We start from the raw sequence: 19,119 nt of genomic DNA on the forward strand, positions 1-19,119 counted from the left end.
ATGACCTATTTTAATCTTTGGAAGTCACACACTAGTTTTGTATTTATGATTGTAATTTGAAATTAATATATATCTGAAGAATTTTGTGTTCACAACTAATAATCATCCCTATGTAGTTTTTCACCTTGACCAACCTTAACGTCTCTCTCTCTCTGGAAAAGTAGGAGAGCCACTGACTGATCCCTCACTGCCCCCTACAGTATGAAATTCCTACTGAGATAAACTCGTCAGAACTTAAAAACGCAGGCACAAATCAAAAGCCCCGAGTACCATTTGGAAAGCTTCATTTAGAGGTTTAGAAATAAGCCACAAAAGAATACTAAAAAGGCTATCCTTGCATAATTCTGTTGGAAGTATGGAGTAATCATTGCAAGCCATTCAGCATTAATGGATGTGCCAAGAGCGGCACAATGATCAGGTGCTTTGACTCAGAAATTCCAATTGTGGAACTCAGTCCTAAGGAAGTATTCCAAATATGGAAAAAGTTTCATGCATCGGGTTGCTCTTCACCATGTTATTTATAACAATGCAAAATTATCTAGAGACAATCTAAATGGGAGAAAGTTTAAATAATCCACAGAATATTGTGTAGCTGGTAAAAAAACAATCATGTTTATGGAATATGTAATAACATGGGAAATTGCCCCACTGTCCTTAAGCAAACAACAAACAAAAAAGGGCACAAGTTGTTGCTTGAATGGAAAAACACTAGGTGGAAAAACACCAAAATGTTAGCGTTTTCTTATGTGAGTTAACTATACATAACATCCCCTCTCCCACTCTTCCTTCTCTTTTTCTGTATTTTCCAAAGACTTTTAGAGGGTGTACTAGTTTATGATGGAAAAAAGTAATGAACTTAAAATAAAACTCTGTAAGGATTCATAAAAAGGAATAGTTATACCCAGGAAATTAAGTACTGCAAACTCTAATGAAGTCCAGTTTATGTAACTGAGTGAGTAACGGGTTTTGTAAGTTATAATTACTACAAAGACAGCTCGCAATGTAAAACCTTCAATTTGTAACAGCGAGACAAAAATCTCTGATTAGCTTCCTCAGTTCTTTGTAAAGAGCGAAGCAAGGAATAAACATTATGAATATCTAGAAAGGAACTACTATTGGAAGAAACGTCAAAACGTCTTAAAGGGTAAATATGAGTAATATAGCTGTCTGGTCTACCTGCCTCAGAGCTGGACTCCTAAAATCAGTTTCTTAGTCAAATTGAATGAACTGAAATCAAGCTAATAGGAAAACCCGATAAAAGTTGCCTAAAATAGATTTCGGCAGATTTTATTGGCATTACTCAGGCAAAAAGTATTTTGAAAAGTTAATTCTGCTCAACGTTTGTTTTATTTTTTGTTACCATTAATGGTACCGTCCAAGTTGTTTTCTTTCTGTGATTTGAATTCAAACACAGAACCAAGAACAAGGCGGAAATGATAATGACTAATAAATCACACATTTTAGAACTGAAAGGAACCCCTTATTTTACAGATGAGAAAGAAAATGAAATCCTTTTCTGAAGTCCCACATAGATGGTGTGGGAGCCGAGCCAGAAGCCAGGTCTCCTGAGGCCAGCTCAGTGTGACGCTCTGAGTTCAGAGACTGGGACACCATCACTTAGTGTGGACTTTGGGCACCTCACCAGCACACTCCCTAGCCTGGGATCTGGCAGACTACCTTTCTTTGGCCTCATGGCTCCCATTTAGCACTAACAGCTCATTAATACAAAGGGAAGAAAAGACCCTACTTTTTTAGTGTCGACTACGTGTCAAGTACTTTGTACATATTATGCCACTGCATTTTGCTGCCAGTGTAAGAAGTAAATTAATGATTTCCTTTTAGCACTTGAAGAAACCAAGGCTCCAAGCATTTAAGTTGATCACGATCTGGCCCGTGCTGCTGTTTGCTTCTCTTTGATAGTAACTTCTCCTCCTATTAGGCAGCTAAGACAAAAAGCAGTGTATTAGTCAGAGCTCTCCAGAAAGAATCAATAGGATAGATAGATAGATAGATAGATAGATAGATAGATAGATGATTGATAAATAGATAATAAGGAACTGGTTCATGTGATCATGTTAGCCTGAGATCTGCAGTTGGCAAGCTCAAGACTGAGGAGAGGCAGTGGTATAAGTTCCAGTCTGAAAGCAGGGAGGCTCAAGACCCAAGAAGAAACTGCCTGTTTCAGTTGCAGGCAGTCAGGCAGGAGGAGTTCCCTCTTGCTTGTGGGAGGGTCAGCCTTCTTGTTCCATTCAGGCCTTCACCTAATCAGATGAGGCCCATCCACACTGGGGGGCGCCATATGCTTTCAATTGACTAATTCAAATGTTAATCTCATCCAAAACACCCTCATAGATGTATCCAGAATAATGTCTGACCAAATGTCTGGGCACCTGGTGGCCCAGTCAAGTGGACACATAACATTAACCATCACACATCACGTTCTCCAGTGTGGTCAGGGCCCAGACTAGGGGGAGGTGATCAAGGTAAGCAGAGTGTAAATTTATGGAGACACTTACTCCTAGGTTCACACAAACATCCTGAGTGTCTCACTCACCCTAGTCCTGGCCCCATGTCCCACTCAAAAGGGCAGATTCAATCACCTTTCTTAACTTGAAGGGTTTTATATTAAGGGGGCAGCTTTCTACAATCATGTAAATACCATTCTAAAAAAGTCTTGGCTATGCGGAGTTTCTCAAGGAATTGATGGCAACAAATATCTGAAATACCAAGTATGAAAACAGATGAAGGGGAATTATTTCTGTACTTACCATGGCATGGAATGGTAATCCACTTATATTTTCCACTGAAAATGGTTCCTTATAGTTTAAATAGTATTTATCAAATGGGCCCTTATTTATTTTTATCAAAAGGCAAAAGTATCTCTATAAAATCACAAATGCAAATCTTCTCATGCATTATAGAAGAATGCACAGCTATTAAAGATCAGGTTCGAATTATTTTACTTTGGGCTAAAGGCCATTCATCGCAGATTTTCACAGTTATTCCTCATATTTACTTATATATAGTTTCAGCAATGCCTGACTTCTCAGTTATTAGGAAAACTGAATGAACTCAATGAAACAAATGAAAGCATGTTTTAAAACTATTAAGAAAGGTGTCACTGCTATTAGCAGAATGATCCTACCTTAATTCAAGAGAGCTGTACCAATTTGTACTGTCTCCCTCACTTTATGAGTAAATGTTCCCTCAAACCCCAGACAACATAGGACAGGCAATAATAACTCTCCAAATTCAAGCTTGCAGATACCCAAGAAATCAGATACGTTTAACGATCAAACTTTGGGAACCAGAGACACCCAGCCAGTCTGGAGTCAAGCTTCAACTTAGTTAATTTGATATTTGCCTTGAAAGGTAGGACTCTCTAAATGAAGCTGCTTCGCTAAAAATTGACTTGCCTGGACAGATTGGCCTAGTCCTTTGTGACACAGAAGTGAAACAATATATACATCCATATCCCTATGCTATGGGTATACCCATATAAAGAGTAGAGAACCAGTAAATGCTATCTGTGATAATTTTATACTTTTGTTAAATATTTAGGAATCAAGTTGAAGAAATCCAAAACTGCTCATGGGAAAGAGGTGAAGAAATTGGGGGTGTGGGGGGACATGGGCTGCGGGAAATTAATAGTGGTGTCTAGTGCGGGTCAAGCGTGTTAACTCATGCTGTTTTAGGTGCCAGGTGGCAATGTTCAATGTCAAATTGAGGAAATGGGTAGACTCCCCCTGTTGGCACAGAACACCAAGCTGCTCTGAGACTGTGAGGCCCATGGAGAATACAGCCCTCTGCGGCCCCTGGAGTCTTTATAGCTTAGGGAGCGTGGAGGGGCTGCATCTAGATCTGACAGGTGGGTCTCACCAGGGCTGCACTGTAGCAGCAGAGGTCAAGACACCTCCCTCCAGGATGGCATGTGCAGAGTCCTTCTAAGAACTCACAGAAATAGCTGGCCTTCGCTAGGGAAGAAGCAGGAGTAAATGAACCAGAGATCTGCAATGGGGAGGACAAGGCAGCAAACTTCAGGGCATAAATGCAAGGCAGGACTCTCCAAATGGGAGCCCACAGACTGTTAAGAGTCTTGGGATATTCAAGTTAGAGCAGGAAGGTAGGTTGTAACCCATTATGAAGAAACCTTTCTTTGATTAACACAATTAAAAATATTCAGTAACATCTGCCCTAATAAGTTCCATGCCACTGAGCATGTTCAAGTAGAGGCTGAGAGACCACGATTCATGGATGCTCCAGAAAATGTTGGTCATGAAAGGGTGGAGGAGCTCTGGGATCTCTTCTAACCCTACTATTCTGTTAACACCTAAAGACACAGCCAGAGAAGGCAAAGAAAACACTGGGTGAATATGGAGAGGTACTCAAAGCTTGAGTCCAGCCTGAAATTGAGCAATTATGTAAAAGGAGGAAATAGAAAGTATATGTAAAATGATATCATTCACATTTATAGTTATTTAGGGTAAATTCTCAAATCTATGATGGACCCTTAATGCTTTCAGTGACACGGAATTTGAGACGTTTATTTTCTAACTCACTGAATATGTTAATGGTCTATTGAAATGAGTTATGTCAGGTCACAGTACCCCACAAATTGGTGTCTGTTAGAGAGCACCCCCACAACCTTAAGAAATGTTGAGGTGGAAAATTCCACAAAGAAGTAACTTTTACATTGCCACCTGCTGGCTACTGCTGTAAGTGACAGCAATACGAATACAATTTAAGTCTTTTTTCTTTTCTTTTTTTAAGATTTTATTTATTTATTTGACAGAGAGAGACAGCCAGCGAGAGAGGGAACACAAGCAGGGGGAGTGGGAGAGGAAGAAGCAGGCTCCTAGCGGAGAAGCCTAATGTGGGGCTCGATCCCAGAATGCTGGGATCACACCCTGAGCCAAAGGCAGACGCTTAACGACTGCGCCACCCAGGCACCCCTACAATTTAAAAGTCTTGATCAAGTTCCAACTGGAGACAGGAATATTGATTGAAGTTACAAATGACAGGAATCAAATAGTTTCACCAAGTCCTCAAAAGGCATATATCCGAGTAATTTTACAAGTTTATTAGGGATCGGTCTGGGTATTGCCTTAAGTAGGAGATAATCTCCATGGACTTGACTTCAGATATGAATCACGCCCCTGGTGGTGCGTCCATGACTAATCCTGAAAAGCCCTTGTAAACGAGGCACACTAACAAACCCTGTGGCATAGGTTTATTCAGGTCTATCTTCAGCCCACACAGACTGTTTCCCCAAGAGTAGCTCTAGACGCTTAATTCTGGAGAGATGACTTTCTCTGTCACCTAGTCCTATAGCGACATTTGTCATATTCATTTCCAAAACACTAATAATACTAATGGCAAGTAGGAGGCAAAATACATGAGGCCAGACTATCTCAAGTACAGAAAAGCCATGAAGTTAAGCAGAGAAGTTGTTCCAAGTGTGCATGTATTAGTCTTACAGGTTTCAGGCTACCCCCTGAAAAACACCAGGAACCCTATGTAGATTAATTCATACCTCTCCCAACACAGTTATGCACCTTGTTCATTTTGCAATTATAACACATTTAATATTGTATTGTTGTTGTTTTGTTCATCTCTGTTTTCACGCTAGACTGAGGGCAAGCTTGATCTCCTTGAGGGCAATCTTCGTATGCCATATATACATATATATGTAATATATATTATATATATTATAATATATTATATATAGTATATATATAGTATAGTGTATATATAGTATATATACTATACTATATATAGTATATATATACTATATATTATATATTTTACATATTTTATATATTTATTAGCACTCAGCACAAGCTTTGGCATTAGGTAGGTCCTCAAATATTTATTGAGTTGAGGTCAAAACAAGGAAGGAAGAGAGGGAGGTACTAAAGAAAAACCCCAAATCTCCAAAATCAGTCTTTCTATTCTACATCTCAAAACTTTGCTCTAGACTCAAGTTTTCAAATTCATACCAGACTCTGTCATCTGAACATTCAGCAGAAAATTTGTGTTCAAGAATTTCCAAATGGACCCCACTGCTTTTGTACCTCAAACTCTTCTGCTCTTGCTCCTGTAATTAATTTCTCAGTTAAGACATAACTATCCAATCATTTGTCCATCCATCTTGGGAGTCATCCTCTGGTCCCTCATTTCCATAACACCCACGTGTCAATTACACTGACAGATATCTCTGAAATCTGCTCCTTCCTCCCTCTCCCCACTGCCCACCTTCTTTCACACTCTTGTCACTTGGTAATGTCTTAAATAACTTCCTAATTCATTCCTAGTCCTCAGCCAGGCACCCCAGCATCTACCCTTCCTCTGCCACCAAAGTTCCCTTTCATGCAGACATGACATTACCATCTACGTTATCATGCTCCCTATTTTCTGTAAAACAAGTCAACTATGGCATACAGAAATCATAATCTTCCCAATCTTTTTGGGGCTGCTAGTCCTTCTCCAATGACACCAATGATCTGTGATCTTGTGTACTTTCCTAAGGTTTATTAAGTATACATAGAATGCCTAGTCCAGCTCCACCTGCCTTGGCTACTCTCTGCCTACTGAACATTTTTCATGACCTAGGTTAGATGTTACCTCTTCTGTGATACCTTTTTCAGAATATAAGTAATTGTAAATTTACCTGATCAATGACAAAACCCTCTGGCTTTATGCTCCATAGCACTTCTCTTAGGGCATCTAATGAGCGCCACCTAGCCCATAGGAAGGCTCCGTGCAAATTAGGTAGAAATGTCCCCTCTGGACAGAGGTAGCTCTGTGTCACTCTATCAGACTTGACAAGTGAAGTGAGCCGGACTTCGGCTCAGGCAGGTTGAACTTGCCACTTTGGTCTGGTTACCTCATGCAACAAAAAAATCTCATCCAACCGCACATGTGGGCCCTGAGAAGTCAACACAATTACTGCCTCATATGCCACAGTCTTCACCGCCAGCTGGTGACTTCTTAGAAGGCAGTTAGACCAATTAAAATTTGTATTTTCAGAACCTAACACATAGTAAGCTTTGATAAATGTTCTTTGAATTGTTGTTTTTTGAATGAGAAAACATGCCAGAAGTTACCACAGGAATATCTCTGAAGTATATAAACATATATACCGCATAGTCTTAGGCAAATAATTTGATTTCCTTGTGCCCTAGTTTCCTCATTTATAAATTGGGGACAATACTAGTGCCTACCTCAGGCCTTCTGTGAAGATCTGATGAGAGATTATCTGGCAAAGTGACTGGCCAAGAGTATGTGTTACACAAGTATTGACTATTATCATCAATATACAATAAATAAACGAGTATTCTGAGATGAACCTTTTTAAATTTGACAACAAATAAGACAATTATGGAGGAAGAATCCTTCTGCCCTGACTTAAAAAAACAGAGACAGTCATTGCAATTTGAATTAAGGTATTACTGTTAATGTTAAATGATTGAAGATATTTTACTTAAGACAGAAAATCACATTTTAGAATTTGGAAGGCATTTAGAGGTAATCCAAACCGCTTTCCGTATAGATAAAAGAATTGGGTTAAGTGAACTTTCCATGGGTTCTATTGTTTCCCCCTGTGGCCCTTCCCAAACATCCAGCCTCATCTCCTCACACACATACACGTATCACCGCCCAGCCCTGGCTCCCAATATTTTCCATTGCATACATCCAGCCCCTGTCTAGGGCACCACTAGCCTCTTCCAGAATGTACTTTCACAGCTCCTTTGCCTCTGCCTGTGAGAGCTGGCCTCCCTACACACCTGACTCCTATCTCAGCTGATTCAACAGCTTCAAGTCCCAGGTCAATTGTTGTATCTTCTCTGGCAAAGCCTTCCCCTCCTTCCTCGCCAAAGTTAGCTGTTGCCTCCTCTGTGTTCCCACTCTGTGTTCATACCTCTATTTAACACTTATCAGACCAAGGGCCCTGAATCCCAGCTGTCTAGGTTTGAATTCCAGCTCTGCCACTTACACCTATGTTTCTCTTGCTCCTCTCTGCCTCAGTCACCTTATCTATTGAGTGGGAATAATAATCAGATCTACCTTATGTATTAATTCATTCAGCAAATAGTTATCAACTGCTTATTGTGTGTCAGGAACTGTTCTAGGACCTGGAGTAGTTACATGGTAAACGAGACAAAGTCCTTGTTCTCATGAGCTTACAATGAATGGGAGGGTTGAACAATTAAAATCAAATATAATCAGGTATAATCAATATTCTTAGGGCCATAAAAATATACAGCAGAGAAGTAGACTCAAGAGTGATGAGGGTAGTGGTGGTTGTTTTACAGAGGAGAGGCAGGGAGAATCTGTTAGAGGACGTGACATTTGATTACAAATGGGGGAAATGAGCGAGCAAGTCACATAGAAATCTAGCAGGAGTGAATGCTAGGCAGAGAAAATTTCACGTGCAAAGTCTCTGGGGCAGGAAGGATGAACTTGGGACTCAGGGCAAAGGCTAACAGGGCTACTGCCAAGTTAACGAAGCAGGCGGTGGAGGCAATGAGATGCTCTTTATTCCTAGCACCAAGATTTTTGGATTTTTATCTCCTAAATGTTTCCCCAATCCATTTTTCCATTCTCTTCATCCCTGATATCCTATTATCCTTGATTTCTCTCCTTAGAGCCAAGCCCCCTCAAAGCTATCTTCCATCCCCTGACACAAGGATCTAAATATGTAACTCTAATGCTACTGTCCTCTGCTTTATACTTTTTCATGGACTGACTCCACACTGTCTGTAGAGTAAATCCCAGATGCATCACCATGCTGGACAAAGTCCTCTAGGACTTAGCCCCTCCCCACCTCTTTACTTCCTACTTGCACATATACGCCAGCCACACCAAAGTACTAGTTCCTAGATAATGTCTTTCTGGTCTCTACAACTCGCCTTATGCTGTTTCCTTTCCCTAAAAACCATCCCCTCTTCCACGTTTTTGGTTGGCTAACTCAATAGTCAGACTCAGCTCTGGAGTTACTTCTCCTCTTTGCTCATTATAACCTGGGACTGTCCTAGTGCGGCTACAGTACCACTTCTGAGCAATTATTAGGATGATCTGTTTGTATACATCTGTTTCTCCAGTTAGCTTCTCATTTTTTCAAGGGCAGAGAATTGGTCCTTAATCATGTTTTGCCTCCCCAGAGCGTGATCAGTGCTCTGGCCAAGAGCCTCGAAGCGAGAACTGTGTTCGTGCCCTTCCTCATATTGTCAGCTAAGAAGTCAATCCTGAATCTGTCCCATCTCAGGCCCGCACAAGACGTAGCTGCTCTATGAGACTGATTCAGGTAAATGTATTTCAAAGGATGCCTGACAATTTTCAAGATTCTTTAATCACACTCGTCTATAAAATTCAAAAGAAGACAAAATCCACATGTCTATCTGAGAAAAAATTGTGCTATGACTTCAGAAGTTTTTTTTAAAGGATTTGTGTTTATTTGAGAGAGAGAAAGTGTGTGTGTGTGTGTGTACACACGCGTGCGCACAAGTGTGGTCTTGCTGGAGGGGAGAGTAGGGGCGGAGAGAGAGGATCTCAAGCAGACTCCCTATTGAGCATGGAGCCCCACACAGGGATCGATTCCACAATCCTGAGATCATGAGCTGAGATGAAATCAAGAGTTGGGCGCCTAACTGACTGAGCCACCTGAGAGCCCCTGACATTAAAGTTTTAACTAGTAAGTTTTAAAAGAAAGTCAAATACTTGAAGAAGCAGGCTTATTTTAAGTAAATCTATGTCCAGTGTCCACTTCTCATCATTTAAACGGAAGCATCACCTGCCAAGTGTAATTTCTATACCTTTATTGTACTTTTCTTGATACTTAAAAATTAGGTATGGGAGTGGAAAATAGATGATAAATCAATTCTTTAACAAATCAACATATTATTTTTCTTATTTAAGCTTCTTTTTACATTGAATTCAAAGTTCTAGATCCATTAGAAAATAAATTGATTTTTTAAAAAGTTCTATGCAGTCACAAAATGTGATTTTTTTTTTATAGTTCCATACCCTAATTGCCAAAAATAATTTAACTTGGAACTGAGACTAACTATCACAAAGTTTTACAAAAGTTTAATAAGAAAGAAAAGCTGATTGATGATTGTAAAAAAGTCACTGTCCACCCGAAACATAAACCAAAGATTTACTTAGTATATCCCTGGGACAAACCTGCAAAATACTGAGTCTATTGTTTTCACAGCAGAGAAGAGAGACATCTTCCTGAACTGTTTCTACCTTCTTCTCCTCCCCCAGAATCCTTCTCCATTATTTCACCTTGACGTTCCCTTCACTGAATTTCCATGACCTCTCAGATGGGATATGAAGCCCCTCATGATCACCTAGAACATGTCTTCCCGTTTAAGACCTCCATGCACTTGAATATACTGAGCTCTCCACTTGGAAGGTATTTTTCCTCCCTTACTGGTCTGATGAATGCTTCCCCATCCTTCAGGAATTAATTCAGATATCACCTGCTCAGTGAAGAGCTCCTGCTTCTCCTTCCTCCAGGCAGGGAAAAGAGAGACTTTCTTTGTTCTCTCAATAAGTCCTATACTTTCTAACCTCATTCGGATGAGTATCAGGAATATTTGCTTCCTAGACGATTAGCTTCCTGAGGGCAGGGAGCTCTTGGTGTGCTCTATGACTCAGTGTCTATGTTTGTTGATCGACTGCGTGCTTGAGGCAGAGAAACACCATAGAGGAGAATGACTCCCCATCCAGGAAGGGCTCACAGCAATGTAACCGAGGTACTCCCAGGCTGGCAAACGGGGCAAGTTGGCTCAATTATCGCAGCAAAGGTAGTCCTGACCTGACAAAGCCTCCTCCAGAGATCCAGCTACAGGATGAAGAACATTTTCACTAAACTCTTAATCCCCAAACTTCTCCTCTCACAACACATCAGGGACATTGAAGTGAAACGAGTTTAATCCAAAACAAAAAGCTTTATCAACTATCATTCCTTTCCACTTCCCCACAACAATTCAAAAGATTTTTATTTCTGCAAGTGTTTTAAAGTCAGGAATAAACACAGAGGGTAGCGGTGAAGGGTCTGTTTACGCGCCTTTGTACCACCGTGTACAGATGACGTAGCAGAGTTTACATTTGTGCCATGTCAATCGCTATAGAACCAGATGTGGCTTACAAGGTACCTTGTAACTCATCTCCTCTAAGCAATAAAGGCTTTTTTTTTTTTCTGGCAAAAGTTTGAGAAGCTTACTGCTGTTTTCTATCAGCAGATACAACAGATGGCTGGCACATGCCTGCTTTGCTAAATGAAATGGGCTCTCTGCAGAATTACTCTTTGATCCCTAGTGGCATGTCCACAACACCACCATGCAAAATACCACAGCATAGCAGAATCTAAACATTCAAAGTTTAAAGCTGTGTTTTTGATATGAGTACCTTCTTAAAAAAAAATCATGCCCACAATATGTAAACATACTCACATTCCCACTTTGAAACCAGGGACCAGGGGTCAAAAACTGAGGCATTTCCTCCATTTGGTGACATTAAACCACAGCAAAGGTATGATGGCAAACCCCAGGAGTATGAAAGTACGCAACCACTTAGGCTGTAACTACCAAAACGATCATAACTCCATTAGGAAAAAATGCGAACAGTACACATTAAGGGACTTAAATAATAATAATCAGTGTTACCATAACTTATGGAATTAGAAGATGGTTAAGGGTACTTGGCAGTTCCTTTGAGCAGGGAGAGGAAGTACTTGAATGAAAATTCACTTCTCTCTTGCCTTTCTTTCATTTTTGTCGAGGGGAGAAAAGAAGGAAAGAAACATTTTCATACAGCTCTCCTTTTCTCAGCAGTCCAGTGGGAAATTTGAGACTGCAAATTGCAGCCAGGTTTAGTGGGACCAGTGTGACATCATATCAAACACCATATTGCAAAAACAAGCTATCCGGAGCTTTAGGGGTATTTACGTGACAGAATTGGATTATCTAGTTCATATTACAGAAACATGTCAGTAGAATGATTCCACTTTTTAAAAAAATTCACAAAAATATGAGTCAGTTTTCAGGAAAATGATCTGTTTTTTACTTTTCTTTTTGCCAACAGTACCTTCCTCGTTTTAAAGCTAAATTTGGGTTCTACTGACTAGAATCACTCACAAAGACACCACTATCCAGGTAAAGTTCTGGAGCTTTCCTTACACTTGGTTTTGTGTTAGTATTGTTCTTCTTTTTGGCAGTTTGAAATAATTCAAGAAGTTTTTTTTAGTTGGTAGGGAGCTCGGAAGGCTTATGAATACATTTATGTTCCTTACATATTGATAAATATTGTTCTCTTTACCCTGAATCTTCAGCACATGTAGTGTTTTCTGTTTTCTATGGTGATACATAACACAAAAGAGCACATTTCTGCCGTTTAACTCAATAATCAATTCTTCTAAGATGTACATGGGACCACACAGGGCAGCAGACAAAATTCTCCTCTTCCTTTCCTGTATCCACAATGATGCTTTTCAGTTTTGTTTTTAAACATCTTGCAGTTGAGAAAAATGAGGCTCTATCACTGACTTCTAGTGGTTATAAGAATTGTGACCACTATACACGGTAACAGGTTTAATTTCAGATCTGGACCTGTTGTTACAGATGGTTAGAGCTTGCTTGGTAATCCATGTGGTGGGTTGGAAGTTAATACTGACTGGTTATCTTCACCCAGAGAATTTCTGGTCCATACACACCAATTTTACCCCAACCCTTGCCAACCATCTCAGAAATACAGGCATTTGGTCACAAGGAGGTTGGAAAACTAGTACAAATGGCTCAGCATAAATCCATCACCATTGCTTTAATAAAAAAAAAAAAAGCCAACGTAAAAAGAGATGCCCAATTAACTGGGTACTAGATTCATAGGACCTTAGCATCTATATGAGGGTGACAGAATATATTACAGTTACTAAAATTAAGTCTATATGATCTTTATAAATAAAAATCTATTTATATGATCTGTAGAAACAAAAAATTTTGGCCTTGAACCAAATTGGTTCATATGGAAATCAGCAATGGTGTCCTAATACTAGAATTTAGATTTGTCTAACAAAACTTCTCATTAAAGCTTTATTTGAAAGCCATTAGTTTTAGAAAGGTTTATTTTCCAAATAATATGTTTAATTAGTGCATCATTTAGAATACCAAATGGTCACTCATGGCCCCTACCTGTCCCAAATTTAGAGAAAAATTAGAATAAGGAATGCCTCATTGAAAAATATCAACTATTAAAAGTTATATACAGCAATAAAGGGTATTTTCCCTTAATTACTAAAAATCCTTTAAGCCTAAACCTCTTTAATAGAAATTCTTCTCTGATCTAAAGGCCTTGAGAAAGAGCATGTCAGAAGGCAAGTATTTTAAATGGGAGATAAAGCAGAGACAGGGTTTTCTATGGAAAATGAGGATTTCAGCAAAAGAGGTCAGGTCATCTGGTTTCAGATAAGAAAGACTTCCTAGGCAGATCTTTAGGGATCTTGAAAAAAAACTGTTGAGAATCAGATCAGCATTAGTCAATTATTTGGGCTCCATAGTTATGATCAGCCATGAAAACCATTTGTTTTACCATTTTGTTGAGTGATGTATTGTGTAAAAATGATATTGGATAATAAATATCAGTAAACTATAATGTGGAACATAATGCAAGTTTAAACTCTAAAGTATAGCCTTTTGTACCCATTTAATGTAAAATAGTTTTTGAAATTACAAATCAATACACACTCATTGTGGAAAAACAAAAACGAAACATACACAGATATAACCAACGTTGACACCTTGGAGAATCAGAGGTTACAGGCTGAAGGTACAGTGTATCGAGTGTAATATTTACCAACATGTAAGGTACATAAATGTGTTCATAACCCTTCCTAGCTCCCTATCAGTTAAAAACCTCTGATACATCAGATGCTTATTCCTATGTCTGCCTACATATTTTGTAATGGAATCAAACAGAATATACTGTGATAGGCTGTTGACCTAATCTGTCATGAATATCTTTCTATGGCATTGATTGATGTCTAGAATATTCTTTTTTTCTTTTGATGTCTAGAATACTCTTATTAATGAATCATTGCATTTTCCTGTCACTATCACTAGACCTCTAAATCCTACCCATTTTTACATTTATAAATAGCACAATGAGGAACAGTCTTGCACCCAACATTTTATTAATATCCATAATTATTTCTTTAGGATGAATGTCTGGAAGTAAAATTTCCCAAAGGATGTCTATCAAGCTTTTTGCTATCAGAATCAAATAGCTTTGCCAAAGGCTAACAGGGGCATCAGCCACATACAAGCAGACACCATTCTCTACATACTCAAAACACTCTTAAAAACCTGACCAACTTGATGTGGGGAAATGAATCTCACTGTAATTTTTATTTGCATTTGTTTGAAGTAGAACATAAAAGTTATTTCAAATGGCCCCAAGAATACTTTGGATTAATAGACTAATAATTTATTGGAAGGAGATAACACCTACTGCTTCTAGGTGTTCAATCCTAAAGTTAGTTTAACTTTCTCCACATGTTGCCAAAACGCTTTAATATGAAGCTCAAAATTTCGTTAATCAGCTGTGTGTTTTTGCTTGTGTTGAAATCCTAAATGTTTGATATTATTTGGATGAAATAACTAGATAATGGAATGAACTTTTCATTTTCCGTGTAGATGTTTTGATGTGGTTTGGCTTTAGCCAGAGATGCCTTTCAAAATACTTAATTGGTATTGAAGTGATTATTTTTCTCATCTTCAAAATTTCCATGCATTTCAAAAATTATGTTGCTGGAGTCACATAACTTTATTGAGTACAGTGAGTAAAATTTAAATAATATTTTTAACTGTCCCGCTGTTTGGCATTGTGTAGATCCTACCGTCCTCACTTACCCTCCCGGCTAATTAAAACAGACACCAGAGTTCATGTTGTTACCTGTGGTAACCTATCCAGAGCAGACTGAGCACAAAGAGCAAGATAACTTAACTGAGGTGCTAACATTGTCCTGCGTAATGAGATAATCCACAAGGGTGATCAACACCTAAACAAGAGAGAAAAAGATGCTAGAAGCTTCATCTCCACGCCAGTGTCAATATGTTCTCTACTCCTTTACAAGGGACATTCCTGAGATTGATTCAAGATTCATTTTGTACTCAACAATATGTCAGTGCTTGCAAACATGCACTATGCTGTAAAGCGACAGGGGAGATGACATGGCATTTAAGCGTTTGCTTCAAAGTCTGTTCTCCAGAAGACAAATGCATATGAAAAATAAATAAATAAGAACCGTGGACATTTTCTGCCTCTCCTATAGTTACCAAACCCTTTCAGCCAGGAAGGGGTGTAAGTTAAGCTGTATCGTCTCATGGTTCTTATAAATTCATAAAAGTATAGGTAAAGAAAATATCCTTTTAAAAATTACAAAATTAATATTGATCCCATCTGCCAAGTGGTCAAACACAGATTCAGGTGAAAAGAAAGGAGATGGTAAAAGGCCATTCACTGCTTTACTACTGATTTTGTACTATTCCAAAACGAATTGTCCATAAAGTATGGAGAGGGAATTATAGGAAGAAAAGGAGTACCCTCCTTTAGAGCAATAGGAGCCTCAGTGAACTTATCTACCAAATGGGGGTATTAAAATAGATGACTTTCCTGTTATGAACCCTGGTGGATCCAAAAATATATTTCTTTCTTTACAACAATGGAAGTGTTGATGGGTCTAGATTTGGTTTGTTTTAGAAAAAAAAAAAAATGAAGGAACAGACCTGAGGGAAAAAAGACGATTAAATTGGTCATGGTCACACCCAAATATAACAGATAATTAGAGGGACCCAAAGTGGCTTCTTAATTCACAATAATTACTTCTTATAAAGCATTTTCTGGATCACATTCTTCATGAAAATAACCATATAAGTAAATTTAGAATAAAAAAAGACCTGAAAATGTGATTTTAATTATAATTACAATGATTTTCATAGTGGACATATTTTACTGTCTAATGAGCAAAAGAATTTATTACTTACTATTTGTCCTCTAAACTCTCCAACTGCACAAAAGAAATTAAACTCACATATTTATACTCCCTTTCTTTCCAAAATTAGAGGTCATTTATGTATTACTGGAACTGTACAAAAGGTAACATACAAAGGATGGTAATGTGCTAAGAAATAAAAGGAATACTTCATAAAAGTATATTGCAGTTTTCTTTTTCCATATGAAAGTATTTTAAACAGTACTTAAAAAATCAATAGCCTGCAATATTTTACAAATGTTCTTACATGACACTTTTGGGAGCTGTGAACTTCAACCAGAAATGTGTAGCATTTACAGTGTTCCAGTGAATAACATTCAAAAATTTTTTCAAATATACCATGTCAAAAATATTTAAAGAGTTTAAAATTTGTTGTAAAGTATAAATAATGTCAAAAGGGATTGGTATATACTATGGCAAAGAGTCTTTTAGATAGTATGGGTTTTATGTTTTACATATTTTATTGTTTTATGTTTATTGTAAAATATGTTTTACATATTTTATTCTGGAATACATATTATATTAAATTTTAATGTCAATGATGATAGAAAAAAGTGATATTGGTATTTGTCTCTAGCAGTCTGAAGGCAACGGAGTCATATCAAACTAGCAAGTTTAGGGGCGCCTGGGTGGCACAGCGGTTAAGCGTCTGCCTTCGGCTCAGGGCGTGATCCCGGTGTTGTGGGATTGAGCCCCACATCAGGCTCCTCAGCTATGAGCCTGCTTCTTCCTCTCCCACTCCCCCTGCTTGTGTTCCCTCTCTCGCTGGCTGTCTCTATCTCTGTCAAATAAATAAATAAAATCTTAAAAAAAAACAAACAAACTAGCAAGCTTAGGCACACTGCTTATCTTTTTCTTTTGGCAATCTTTAATTTATGTGACACGTTTAAAAACACGGGAGTTAATTCTTTATTTGCTTGGGAGATCACATGAGAAATCACTCTTAAAAATTGTAAAAATGTACCAGCCTACACACTACACAGTATTGTTTCTACCTGCCATCAAGCAGTGGAAATATTAAAGGGTAATTTTCTCCACCCTTTCTGGTTATCAGTACTTACCTGCCCCACAGCTTGCCAGGTAAAATTCATGGAATGGATATTGACAGGAATAGCTGGCATTCTCTGTTGTGCTTTTCTGAAATCATGTGTAAAGGGGGCCATTTTCCCCTCGGAAACAATCAAGATATCTTCTTCAAATCCTGGTTTAAAACAAAAATAAAACCATCAAACTAGGCAGACTTAAAAGAATCCGAACCCAGAAAACACAAGCAAAAAGAACACTAAAGAATTGGTATGGGCCATTTCTATACACAAAGCACCTGTCTGGGTACCAGCTAGTTTTCCTCTGTATGTGGTAAGAACAGTGCCAACAGACACATGCTTTCAGGAAAGGGACTGGACATGGAGTCCCCGGGTGCTAACAAACGCTGGGGCCACCCTAAAACATAGGGTTGCAGAAACTAGCAACAGCATGATCAGAACACTAGATAAGCTTAGGTTTCTTGAGACAGAAGTTCATAGCTTTCAGGTGGAAAATAGCCGATTAAAAGCTGGAGGGGAGCCACCTTCCTTGGAAATTAAGTTTTAAAAAACATACTTAAATGCATGCACCTCTCCTTTAACAGAAGCGCTGGAGGGAGCGCATACCCAGGTAGGGGAAGGTAGTGGGCGCGGGAGCCTTACCTATGAGCACTCTCGCCTGGTGAGCATCGATCCACAGGTACAGGCTCTCCTCCCGCGGCTGCCCGACCTCCGCCCGCAGCACCAGCAGGCACGGGAGGATGCTCCACAGCCGGAGCGCCGCGGCAGGGAAGGCGCTTCTCCGGGCCATGCTCCTCCGGATCTCCCTCCCCGTGGCTCTCACCGCCGAACCTCCTTCTGCCTCACCTACCCAACCTGCGGCCGTTAAGTCCTCCCTCAGCCCAAGCTGTGCCCGCTTAGACGGCCGGGCGCGCAGCCTCCTGGCCGGGGTGCGAGAGAGCCCGCGAGAGCCAGAGGACGAGGGAGGGGAGAGCGGGCGCCTGCGGGGAGGCGGAGGGGGCGCGGGAGGAAGAGGGGACGGCGGAGACGCAAGACTGGCAGAGCAGGAGATGCCGGCACGCACGGCGAGGCCAACAGCCCCAGGGTTAAATACAGCCCGAGAGGAAGAGCGGGAAGGGAGGGCGCGAGTGAGGTGCGAGCGAGGAGTAGCGAGGCCCAGCCGGCCGCCACTGGGGGGCGCTTGGGGGCGCGCGCGCGGGCGGCGAGGGAGCGCTCGGAGGCCGCGTCCACGCCGCCGGGCGCGGGCGCGAGCGCGCGCGAAGGGGGCGCGTGGTGTACGCGGTTGCGGAGCGGGGCGTCGGGAGAGGCCACTGGGACGTCACTCGCCTCTGCCTCCTGCTTGGAGAGGCAAGGCCGGAGGGAAACACGGAGAACTGACACGCGCGGCTTGAGTAAGCGCTGAGGACAGCGATGCTAATGATGACGACGACGGCAACGACGACTTCCATCCCCATGCCGGTGCCGAAGGAAGGCGTGTATTTCCTCCACTTCTCCCTTTCCGCCGCTGCCCTTCCTCTCTGAGCCGCTCGACGCTGACACTTGGCACGTTCCCCTCCGTGTAAAACCCGAGCCACCGTCCAGGGGTGCGGTTGATGTCAGGCGCTGGGCTTAGCTCGGGGCGCAGGGCTATCCTTCCGCACTTGTCAGACAGCAAAAAGGGTGCTTTCACAGTGGGGAGGCTCTTCTCCCTGCTCACCCGGTGGCGCCAGGAAGAGTTCCCTGGACGCTAGATGACAGGCGTACCTGACCCCGTGGGGGGTGTAGGGCTCCACAAAGCCATGAACATTTTAATATCTGCTGAGGTTTCCAGGAACTTGGAGGAACGCGCGGTGGTACTGAAATCACAGGCGGGGCCAGGACCAAGGCTCTGGCCTTGTCTATGGGAAGAGTAGTTAGCTGGCAGTGGGCTACAGCCTCACGTAGCCACCGGATCTCAGCAGAGGGGATTTAACTTGCCCCCTGCCTAATCCCTTGACTGCGCAAAGAAAATGGAAGCAAAAGGTTAAAAAAAAAAAAAAAAAA

General features: G+C 40.5%; 1 protein-coding gene across 1 annotated transcript in view; it reads right to left on the bottom strand.

The window, feature by feature from the left end:
- Positions 1–18,237, bottom strand: part of WIF1 (WNT inhibitory factor 1) — a 65,261-nt gene extending 47,024 nt beyond the window's left edge. Inside the window, exons 1-2 of the mRNA XM_008684375.2 lie at positions 17,740–18,237; positions 17,116–17,255 (exon numbers count right to left, since the gene is read on the bottom strand). Of these exons, the coding sequence (XP_008682597.2) occupies positions 17,116–17,255; positions 17,740–17,887 (288 nt within the window). The 5' untranslated portion in view covers positions 17,888–18,237. The remainder of the gene's footprint in view (positions 1–17,115; positions 17,256–17,739) is intronic.
- Positions 18,238–19,119: the final 882 nt, after the last annotated feature.

The sequence above is a fragment of the Ursus maritimus genome, unplaced genomic scaffold (assembly GCF_017311325.1).
Source record: "Ursus maritimus isolate PB19 unplaced genomic scaffold, ASM1731132v1 scaffold_21, whole genome shotgun sequence".
NCBI classification, from domain to species: Eukaryota; Metazoa; Chordata; class Mammalia; order Carnivora; family Ursidae; genus Ursus; species Ursus maritimus.